We start from the raw sequence: 11,938 nt of genomic DNA, 5'->3' as shown, positions 1-11,938 counted from the left end.
GTACTTCCCAAGCGCTTAGTACAGTGCTCTGCACATAGTAAGCTTTCAATAAATACGATTGATGATGATGATTAAATAAATAAAATAAAATTAAAATTAATTTTATTTTGTTAGTATGTTTGGTTTTGTTCTCCGTCTCCCCCTTTTAGACTGTGAGCCCCCTGTTGGGTAGGGACTGTCTCTGGATGTTGCCAATTTGTACTTCCCAAAGTAAGCGCTCAGTAAATACGATTGATGATGATGATGATTAAATAAATAAAATAAAATACATTAATTTTATTTTGTTAGTATGTTTGGTTTTGTTCCCTGTCTTCCCCTTTTAGACTGTGAGCCCGCTGTTGGGTAGGGACTGCCTCTAGATGTTGCCAATTTGTACTGCCCAAAGTAAGCGCTCAATAAATACGATTGATGATGATGATGATGATGATGCAACGCCGCCCCTCCGCCAAAGAAAAGCCGGGCTTTTCCCACGGTCCGGCTGTCCCCGGGACGGCCCGGCAGGTGTCCGCCCCCCCAGGGGGAGGGGAAAGGGTTAAAGGGGGCGGGCCCACCCGAGGAGCCGGCCAATAGGAGCGCGAGGGCCCCGCCCCTCCCGCGGGGCCGGCCAATGGGAGCGCCCGCCGGCGCGAATCCCCCGCTGCTCCCCCGGGCCCGGCCGGCCTGCGGCGGTGGGAGCGGAGCGGGTGGGATTGATGCGTCTCCGGTTGATTCGGTAAAGCAAAGGCGGGCAGGCTCGGATCGCTGCTTTTCGGAGCCCGCCCTGCCCTTCTTCTCCATGGCGAGGGAGGCGTCCGCCGGTTGCAGCCTGGGGGGCTCCCACTTGTTGCCGCTGCTGCTGCTGCTGCTGCTGCTGGTGTCCGGGCTCGGGCGGTGCCAGCGGGAACCGGGCCCCGGCGGGCCCGGAGACTTGAGCCTGCACCCGCCCTACTTCAACCTGGCCGAGGGCACCCGCATCTCCGCCTCGGCCACCTGCGGCGAGGAGCCGCCCCCGCGCAGCCCCGTCCGCCCCACCGAGGATCTCTACTGTAAGCTGGTGGGGGGCCCCGTGGCCGGAGGAGACCCCAACCAGACCATCCAGGTATGCCCCGGCGGTTCATTCATTCAGTCCTACTTACTGAGCGCTTACTGTGTGCAGAGCACTGTACTAAGCGCTTGAGAAGGACATTATTATCTCTCTTCCTTCAAGGCCCTACTGAGAGCGCACCTCCTCCAGGAGGCCTTCCCAGACTGAGCCCCTTCCTTCCTCTCCATCCCCCCATCTTACCTCCTTCCCTTCCCCAATACGGTTGTACATATTTATTACTCTATTTATTTTACTTGTCCATATCTATTCTTTTTAGTTAGTATGTTTGGTTTTGTTCTCCGTCTCCCCCTTTTCGACTGTGAGCCCACTGTTGGGTAGGGACTGTCTCTATATGTATGTTTGGTTTTGTTCTCTGTCTCCCCCTTTTAGACTGTGAGCCCACTGTTGGGTAGGGACTGTCCCTATATGTTAGTATGTTTGGTTTTGTTCTCTGTCTCCCCCTTTTAGACTGTGAGCCCACTGTTGGGTAGGGACTGTCCCTATATGTTAGTATGTTTGGTTTTGTTCTCTGTCTCCCCCTTTTCGACTGTGAGCCCACTGTTGGGTAGGGACTGTCTCTAGATGTTGGTATGTTTGGTTTTGTTCTCTGTCTCCTCCTTTTCGACTGTGAGCCCACTGTTGGGTAGGGACTGTCCCTATATGTTAGGTTTTGTTCTCTCCCCCTTTTCGACTGTGAGCCCACTGTTGGGTAGGGACTGTCTCTAGATGTTAGTATGTTTGGTTTTGTTCTCTGTCTCCCCCTTTTCGACTGTGAGCCCACTGTTGGGTAGGGACTGTCTCTAGATGTTAGTATGTTTGGTTTTGTTCTCTGTCTCCCCCTTTTCGACTGTGAGCCCACTGTTGGGTAGGGACTGTCTCTATATGTTAGTATGTTTTGTTTTGTTCTCTGTCTCCCCCTTTTCGACTGTGAGCCCACTGTTGGGTAGGGACTGTCTCTAGATGTTGGTATGTTTGGTTTTGTTCTCTGTCTCCTCCTTTTCGACTGTGAGCCCACTGTTGGGTAGGGACTATCTCTAGATGTTAGTATGTTTGGTTTTGTTCTCTGTCTCCCCCTTTTCGACTGTGAGCCCACTGTTGGGTAGGGACTGTCTCTATATGGTAGTATGTTTGGTTTTGTTCTCTGTCTCCCCCTTTTCGACTGTGAGCCCACTGTTGGGTAGGGACTGTCCCTATATGTTAGGTTTTGTTCTCTCCCCCTTTTCGACTGTGAGCCCACTGTTGGGTAGGGACTGTCTCTAGATGTTAGTATGTTTGGTTTTGTTCTCTGTCTCCCCATTTTCGACTGTGAGCCCACTGTTGGGTAGGGACTGTCTCTAGATGTTAGTATGTTTGGTTTTGTTCTCTGTCTCCCCCTTTTCGACTGTGAGCCCACTGTTGGATAGGGACTGTCTCTAGATGTTAGTATGTTTGGTTTTGTTCTCTGTCTCCCCCTTTTCGACTGTGAGCCCACTGTTGGGTAGGGACTGGCTCTAGATGTTGGTATGTTTGGTTTTGTTCTCTGTCTCCTCCTTTTCGACTGTGAGCCCACTGTTGGGTAGGGACTATCTCTAGATGTTAGTATGTTTGGTTTTGTTCTCTGTCTCCCCCTTTTCGACTGTGAGCCCACTGTTGGGTAGGGACTGTCTCTATATGGTAGTATGTTTGGTTTTGTTCTCTGTCTCCCCCTTTTCGACTGTGAGCCCACTGTTGGGTAGGGACTGTCCCTATATGTTAGGTTTTGTTCTCTCCCCCTTTTCGACTGTGAGCCCACTGTTGGGTAGGGACTGTCTCTAGATGTTAGTATGTTTGGTTTTGTTCTCTGTCTCCCCCTTTTCGACTGTGAGCCCACTGTTGGGTAGGGACTGGCTCTAGATGTTAGTATGTTTGGTTTTGTTCTCTGTCTCCCCCTTTTCGACTGTGAGCCCACTGTTGGGTAGGGACTGGCTCTAGATGTTAGTATGTTTGGTTTTGTTCTCCGTCTCCCCCTTTTAATCAATCAGTCGTATTTATTGAGCGCTTACTATGTGCAGAGCACTGTACCCTTTTAATCCATCAATCAATCGTATTTATTGAGCGCTTACTTATGTGCAGAGCACTGTACTAAGCGCTTGGGAAGTACAAATTGGCAACATAGAGAGACAGTCCCTACCCAACAGTGGGTTCGCAGTCTAAAAGGGGGAGACAGAGAACAAAACCAAACATACTAACAAAATAAAATGAATAGATATGTACAAGTAAAATAAATAAATAAATAGAGTAATAAATATGTACAAACATATATACATATATACAGGTGCTGTGGGGAAGGGAAGGAGGTAAGATGGGGGGATGGAGAGGGGGACCAAGGGGAGAGGAAGGAAGGGGCTCAGTCTGGGAAGGCCTCCTGGAGGAGGTGAGCTCTCAGCAGGGCCTTGAAGGGAGGAAGAGAGCTAGCTTGGCGGATGGGCAGAGGGAGGGCATTCCAGGCCCGGGGGATGACGTGGGCCGGGGGTCGATGGCAGGACAGGCGAGAACGAGGTACAGTGAGACTGTGAGCCCACTGTTGGGTAGGGTCTGTCTCTATATGTTGCCAATTTGTATTTCCCAAGCGCTTAGTACAGTGCTCTGCACACAGCGCTCAATAAATACGATTGATGATGTTGCCAATTTGTACTTCCCAAGCGCTTAGTACAGTGTTCTGCACATAGTAAGCGCTCAATAAATACGATTGGTGATGATGGGGAGGATACAAGGTGATCTGGTGGTCCCACCTGGGGCTCACAGTCTTCACCCCTATTTTACAGATGAGGGAACTGAGGCCCAGAGAAGTTAAGTGACTTGCCCAAAGTCACCCAGCTGACAATTGGCGGAGCCGGGATTTGAACCCATGACCTCTGACTCCAAAGCCCGGGCTCTTTCCAGTGAGCCACGCTGCTTATCATCTCTGCTTACTGTGTGCAGAGCACTGGACTAAGCGCTTGGGAAGAACAAGTTGGCAACATATATGGGCTATGCTCCCCCTCGTCCCCCTCTCCCTCCGCCCCCCGCACCTGTATATATGTATATATGTTTGTACATATTTATTACTCTATTTATCTTGTACATATCTATTCTATTTGTTTTATTTTGTTAGCATGTACTGTGAGCCCACTGTTAGGTAGGGACCGTCTCTATATGTTGCCAACTTGTACTTCCCAAGCGCTAAGTACAGTGCCCTGCACACATTAAGCGCTCAATAAATACGATTGATTGAGAAGCGGTGTGCTCAATGGGAAGAGCACGGGCTCGGGAGTCAGAGGTCGTGGGTTCAAATCCCGGCTCTGCCAACTGTCAGCAGCTGTGTGACTTTGGGCAAGTCACTTTACTTCTCCGTGCCCCAGTTCCCTCATCTGTAAAACGGGGATGAAGACTGTGAGCCCCACGTGGGAAATTCGAGCCCCACGTGGGAAATTCTGATCACCTTGTAACTCCCCCAGTGCTTTGCACATAGCAAGCACTTAATAAATGCCATTATTATTATTAGGAGAAGGGGCATGGCTCAGTGGAAAGAGCGCGGACTTGGGAGTCAGAGGTCGTGGGTTCAAATCCCGGCCCCACCAACTGTCAGCAGCTGTGTGACTTAGGGCAAGTCACTTCACTTCTCCGTGCCTCAGTTCCCTCATCAGTAAAATGGGGGTGAAGACTGTGAGCCCCACGTGGGAAATTCTGATCACGTTGTAACTCCCCCAGTGCTTTGCACATAGTAAGCGCTTAGTAAATGCCATTATTATTATTATTATTATTATTAGGAGCGTGGCTCAGTGGAAAGAGCACGGACTTGGGAGTCAGAGGTTGTGGGAGTCAGAGGTCGTGGGTTCAAATCCCAGCTCCGCCAATTGTCAGCAGCTGTGTGACTTTGAGCAAGTCACTTCACTTCTCCGTGCCTCAGTTCCCTCATCTGTAAAATGGGGGTGAAGACTGAGCCCCACGTGGGAAATTCTGATCACCTTGTAACACTCCAACGCTTAGAACAGTGCTTTGCACATAGCGCTTAGTAAATGCCATTATTATTATTATCAGGAGAAGGAGCATGGCTCAGTGGAAGGAGCACGGACTTAGGAGTCAGAGGTCATGGGTTCAAATGCCGGCCCCGCCAATTGTCAGCTGTGTGACTTTGGGCAAGTCACTTCACTTCTCTGTGCCTCAGTTCCCTCATCTGTAAAATGGGGATGAAGACTATGAGCCCCACGTGGGACAACCTGATCACCTTGTATCCTCCCCAGTGCTTAGAACAGTGCTTGGCACATAGTAAGCACATAACAAATGCCATAATTGTTGATATTAGTAAGCGCTTAACAAATACTATCATCATCATTATTCCTATCTCTCCCGCCTCGACCCGTGCCCCCAGGACCGTGTAGAGGATGAAGCCGGGAGAGGTCAGAAATCACCCCCGGCGTGGCTCAGAGGAAAAGAGCCCGGGTTTGAAGTCACAGGTCATGGGTTCTAATTCCGACTCCTCCACTTGTCAGCCGTGTGACCTTGGGCAAGTCACTTCACTGGGCCGTAGTTCCTTCATCAGTAAAATAGGGGTTAAGACTGCGAGCCCCACGTGGGACAACCTAATTAACTGGTATCTTCCCCAGTGCTTAGAACAGTACTTGGCACATAGTAAGCACCTAACAAATGCCATCATTATTATTTTCTGCGCCTCAGTTATTTCAATTGTAAAATGGGGATTAAGACTGCAAGCCCCACGTGGGGCAACCTAATTACCTTGTATCTTCCCCAGTTCTTAGAACACTACTTGGGACATAGTAAACGCTTAACAAATGCCATCAGTATCGTTATTATTATTCTCTGTGCCTGTTACCTCACCTGTAAAATGGGGAATGACTGTGAGCCCCACGTGGGACAACGTGATTACCATGTACCTTCCCCAGCTCTTAGAACAGTGCTTGGCACATAGGAAGTGCTTAACAAATATCATCAGCATTATTATTATCATTATTATTCTACTCTGGCCGCCCTAGGCGCCTGGGTCCTGGCTCGGTGGGTTAATGGCCTCACCAGCTTTGCACTTGGTGGCATTTCCGTGCACCCCCCGGGATCTCTGCCCGAGAGCAGTAGAAGGCTGGCGTCGTGGAGGGGACATTTCCCCTCTGTCCCGCCTCTATCACTTGTCAGCTGTGTGACTTTGGGCCAGTCACTTTACTTCTCTGGGTCTCAATTCCCTCATCTGTAAAATGGGGATTAAGACTGGGAGCCCCACCTGATTACCTGATTACCATGTAGCCCCCCCCAGTTCTTAGAATTGTGCTTAGAATGTGTTAAGCACATAGTAAGTGCTTAACAAGTGCCATCATTATTATTGTTTCCCCTGCCGAGACTGAGGGGGACTCAAGCGATTGATAACACTTACTGAGTGCCCGCTCTGCCCCCAGCACTGAACTGAGAAGCAGCGTGGCTCAGTGGAAAGAGCAGGGGCTTTGGAGTCAGAGGTCATGGGTTCAGATCCCAGCCCCACCAATTGACAGCTGTGTGACTTTGGGCAAGTCACTTAACTTCTCTGTGCCGCAGTTACCTCATCTGTAAAATGGGGATTAAGACTGTGAGCCCCCAGTGGGACAACCTGATTACCTTGTAACCTCCCCAGTGCTTAGAACAGTGCTTTACACATAGTAAGTGCTTAATAAATGCCATTAAAAAAAACAAAAAACAACACTCAGGGGAGTGCAATCCCCCCTTAATGATATTTAAGTGGTTACTATATGCCAAGCACTGTTCTAAGTGCTGGGGTAGATACAAGGTAATCAGGTTGTCAACAGTGGGGCTCACAGCCTTAACCGCCTTTTACAGATGAGGTAACTGAGGCACCGAGAAGTGAAGTGACTTGCCTAAGGTCACACAGCAGACGAGTAGCGGAACCAGGATTAGAACCCACGTCCTCTGACTCCCAAGCCTGTGCTTTTGTTTCTAAGCCACGCTCCTTCTCAGCTTCTGCTTTCTATTCTGTGAGCCCGTTGTGATCAAGAATTGTCCGTTTGTTGCTGAATTGTACTTTCCATGCGCTTAGTAGAGTGGTCTGCACACAGTAACCGCTCAATAAATAGGATTGAATGCACTAATTGAGGGCCCGCTCTCTCTCCAGCACTGAACTGAGCTCTCGGGGGAGTGCAATCCCCGCTTCTAGACTGTGAGCCCGTTGTGGGTAGGGATTGTCTCTGCTGCTGAATTGTACTTTCCAAGGGCGTAGTATAGTTCTCTGCACAAAGTAAGCGCCCAATAAATACGATTGAATGAATGAATCGTTAGTAGAAACGATCCCTGCTCTCAGAGAGGTTGCAACCTAGCCGGAGAGACGTTCGCTAAAAATGCAGGAAGGGAGAGGAACCGAGTGTAAAGATCAATCAATCAATCGTATTTATTGAGCGCTTACTGTGTGCAGAGCACTGTACTAAGCGCTTAAGATAAGGTGTGATAGTGCACGGGGGACGCGGGAGACCGGCGGGTGAGCTCGGGTCGAGGGGGATTGGGGAGAGGGAGGACAGGGGCGGGAGCCCGAGGGCTGGGAGATGGGGACACCCCCTCCCCATCAGTGTCCCTGGGGGTACCATGCTTCCTTCTCCCTCTCCTGCCCCCCCTCTTCATTTTCTGCAGGGGATGAAAGGGTTAAATCGGGGGACATTCACCTTCTAATCGATTGAAAAGAGGTTGATTTCTGGGGTAAAATCTGCAGCCCATCAGATCCATTGTCATCCCTGGAGGTTCACCTAGAGCTGTGGGCAGAGGGGAGGGGCTTTCTGGTTTGGAGGGAGAAGGGTCAAAAACAAGTGGAAACAGGCTTAAGTTGCACCTTGGGGGATTTAGGTTGAGTATAAGGATGGGTTTCATGAATGTAAAGGTTGGATTGTGCTTGAATGAAGGGCAGAGTTAAGGAAGGCCCATGTGGAGTTCTTAAGGGCAGATTAGTCTTATTTGAGGCGGCCCTGCCTGAGGAACTCTGCAGGAGTGGCTGAGTGGGTTTGGAAGCTGGGCTGCCCCTTATTTTTTTTCCCCTCAGTGTGCTCTTCCATCTTTTGGTAAGGGTTTGTGGGAGTCCTTGTGTTTTCACTCAAAGGGTTAAAGATGAACCCCATTTAGGCACACTAGGTTAGGAGTCTTTAAAGGCTGGGGATCCTGTGTCCCTTTAGGATGAAACTGTAGACCAGGCTACCAACCTCACATCCTCTCATCCTGGCTGGCGGCCGGCTCAAATGTCAGAATTTTACAATGTAATCTTAGCATGAAGGCTTCCTCTCGTCTCCCAACTCTGAGTATGGATTTGGCAGAGACTAGGCTTGGGGGCTTTACAAGCCTCCTACTCCATTATAAAGTCTGAGCCCCAAACCAAAGCAAAGATTTACTAAGGAGGGAATTCACTCCTCTCCCCCTCTCCCCACTCCCTCCCTCTTCTCTCAGTTCCCAACCCCTGCATATCAAAGTAAAAAAAAAAACTGCAATTGCACCAAGAAGCCAGACCCCACTTCCTTTTTCATTTTAAAAGATTCCTAGGATAGTAGAAGGGTAATTCATTACCATACCTGCTGATTTTCCCATCACCGGGCTCGTTTAACACCAACCTCCTCCCGGTATCTTGATCACAATCACAGCGGACCCTCTTGCCCAAGTCCTATCTCTGGCCTGGAACTTCCCCCTCATATCCGACTGGAAACTATCACTCTCCCCATCTTCAAAGCCTTATTAAAATCACATTTCCTCCAATTGGCCTTCCTCTCTGAGCCCTCATTTCCCCTACTCCATCTCCCTTCTGCAGTTGACCTTGCACTTTGATTTACTCACCCCTCCCTCAGCCTGCAGCACTTATGTAATAATAATAAAAATAATGGCATTTATTAAGCACTTACTATGCACTGTTCTAAGCGCTGGGAAGGTTACAAGGTGATCAGGTTGTCTCACGGTGGGGAGGGGGGGGCTCACAGTCTTCATCCACATTTTACAGATGAGGTAACTGAGGCACAAAGAAGTTAAGTGACTTGCCCAGTCACACAGCTGACAATTGGTGGAGTCAGGATTTGAACCCATGACCTCTGACTCCAAAGCCTGTGCTCTTCCCACTGAGCCACGTTGCTTCTCTAAATGTACATATTTGTAATTTATTTTAATGTCTGTCTTCCCCAATAGACTGTAAACTCCTTGCAGGCAGGGAATCTTTCTAACAGCTCTGTTGTATCAGTCTTATTTATTGAGCACATATTGGGTGCAGAACATTGTATAAGCGCTCGGGAGAATGCAATACAAGAGTTATACTCGCCCAAGCACTTAGTACAATGCTGTATACACAGTAAGTGCTCAATAAATGCAATTGATTATTTGTGGAAGAATTTTCATTTGACAAACATCCATTGTAAATTTCAACTGTGCCATTTAGCTGTCCACTAAGTTTCTGTGTATGGGAGAATCTGGTAAGCCATGGAACACAGCTTGTGATGATGCTCTCAGGGCTGCACTTGTATTGAACATCTTGGCCAGGTTGGGGGAAGGCCCGTCTGAGCTTATTTATTGATGTCTTGGACTTGTATGACTTCTCCAGTGTCCTCCCTCTTCAGATCTGGGCTCCTGTGTCTTTGAAAAGGACATTCTCTTGGTTCCCTTCACCCTGAAGAACTAGGGGTTAGAGGGAGGGAGGAGGGGGAGGTTGCCTGAAAGGTAAGGTCAGAGTTCTGGTCATTCCCTTGAATGACAAAAACAGTGAGCAGGGTTGAGGCTCACGGAGGGGAAGCGTTCAATTTAAAATCCTGAAATGGCTGAGGGTGTCTGTCCTCTTCCCCTCCAGTCACCTTCTCTGGATTAATTTTGTGTCTGCTACTTGCTACTTTCAATTTGCCGCCGCCTCATTCCAGAAAGTGTGGTGAAGGAGAAAGCCTTGGGTTGTGAGTGATCACAAATGCTCGTCTCTGAGAATTCAAATCCGGCAGAAACAGTGGCCAAAACTAATCAAAGATGAGGAATTGTATTTATTAAGTACCTTCCATGTGCAAAGCTCTGTTCTAAACCCTGGGGGCAGGGAAACATTGACACATTTCAATTTAAAGGAGGGTGACGGACACATAAGGATGAATGAACAGAAGTTAGTGGCTAACACCCCAAACTGATTCAAAAGAAAGTATAAGGGGCGGGGGGGGGGATCTCAAAGAGTTCATTACTGTGGGATTCTCTGGCTTGGAGGTAGGGCTGTCCTTTCACAGACTAGCTTCCCAACACTAGAGCGGGGGACTTACCTTTTAGCCCCGAGGGCTACCACTTCCGAGCTTCCCCCAGTGAATAAAAGGCCCATTGTCCCTCTTTGAAGTTTCCCCAGGCAAGGTTAATCAGACAGAATGATAAGAGAATTGTCGGGAAGAAATGCAGTGGCAGTGATTGTGAGGGGCTTTTTGTTTCATCTTAGTCCGTGAATTGCCGTCTCTTTTTACTGAAATCTTCTCTTTTTAGCCGACTTTCCCAGCTACCATTGTATTTATGATTTAAACCCGAGTTTGGAACCTTTAACAGGTAAAATCCTGTTGAGTTACAATTCAAAGGCATTCCTGGTTCCACCTTGGGGTCCCAGAGACCTTAGTCAGCAGTGTAATAGTACAGTGCTGGTGGATACGAGAAACACGGGGAGTTAAAGCCCTGGGGCATGTGATACCGGATTCTGGCCCCTGCAAAAGTCCAACAGCCCAATTTTATATCCAGCCCAGAGTCCTTGTTTCCTCTGCCATTAGATTTGCCTGGTGAACTGCAGCCGGGAGGAGGGACCATGGGGATTTGGAGTGGGGTGAAGGTGCGGAAAGGGCTGAAGGTAGGAATAAAATATCAGGATTTCCCCAGTGGGGCGGAAGACAAGTTCTCTGGAGCTGAACAAGCAAGCTTCCTTGTGCTCCAAGCCTGGAGGGAGCATCCCGCCAAGAGGCGAAAAGCACAATGAGGGGAAGTTCTTATCGCCTCTGGTCCGCTCAGGCGCCTCTGGCAGAAGTGCTCAGCTCAGCGTTTCAGCTCCCAAAATGTTCCTGTACCAAGGACCTCAGGGAGTGTGCCCGGGGGAACAGTTTGGAGTGGGAGGAAAGGAGCCCAGGAGGGTTGGGGTCAGACTGCCTGGAAATTACAAAGGTCCCAATTGCCCCAGGAAGGAAGATAGATGGTAGAGGGCAGTGGCCTTTGCCCCTGAAAGTTGCATTTGCTGAACTTCTTGGCCTCTGGCATTGCTTAAGTTCATTATTTCTTGACTGTGTTGCTGATTGCTTGGGTGCAGGTTGCTACCCTTTGTGAGACTACTGCAGCTGTAGAGAACTCACAGTACCTCCTCACTTTACCTCGTCCTCTCCTGTCCCGCCGTCGACCCCCGGCCCACGTCCTCCCCCTGGCCTGGAGTGCCCTCCCTCCACACATCCGCCAAGCTAGCTCTCTTCCTCCTTTCAAAGACCTACTGAGAGCTCAACCCTCCTCCAAGAGGCCTTCCCAGACTGAGCCCCCTTTTTCCTCTCCTCTTCCCCATCACCCCCGCCCTACCTCCTTCCCCTCCCCACAGCACCTGTATATATGTTTGTACAGATTTATTACTCTATTTTACTTGTACATATTTACTATTCTATTTATTTTGTTAATGATGTGCATTTAGCTTTAATTCTATTCTGAGGACTTGACACCTGTCCACATGTTTTGTTTTGTTGTCTGTCTCCCCTCTCTAGACTGTGAGCCCCTTGTTGGGTAGGGACCGTCTCTAAATGTTGCCAGCTTGTACTTCCCAAGTGCTTAGTACAGTGCTCTGCAGACAGTAAGCGCTCAATAAATACGATTGAATGAATGAATGCCTCCCTCCAGCCACTTGGAGGGAGGAGTTCTTAGGGAGGGAGCTCTTAGTACAGTGCTCTGCTC

The 11,938-nt window shown here is 49.2% G+C and overlaps 1 protein-coding gene across 1 annotated transcript in view; it reads left to right on the top strand.

Moving 5' to 3' along the window:
* Nucleotides 1–732: 732 nt before the first annotated feature.
* The window catches only part of LAMA5 (laminin subunit alpha 5), a 128,497-nt gene continuing 117,291 nt past the window's right edge, over nt 733–11,938 (top strand). The window contains exon 1 of the mRNA XM_038749884.1: nt 733–1,078. Within this exon, the coding sequence (XP_038605812.1) occupies nt 776–1,078 (303 nt within the window). The 5' untranslated portion in view covers nt 733–775. The remainder of the gene's footprint in view (nt 1,079–11,938) is intronic.

The sequence above is a fragment of the Tachyglossus aculeatus genome, chromosome 8 (assembly GCF_015852505.1).
Source record: "Tachyglossus aculeatus isolate mTacAcu1 chromosome 8, mTacAcu1.pri, whole genome shotgun sequence".
In the NCBI taxonomy this organism is placed as follows: domain Eukaryota; kingdom Metazoa; phylum Chordata; class Mammalia; order Monotremata; family Tachyglossidae; genus Tachyglossus; species Tachyglossus aculeatus.
Note: the sequence above shows the minus strand (reverse complement) of the source record. Positions and strands in the feature narration are given on the sequence as shown.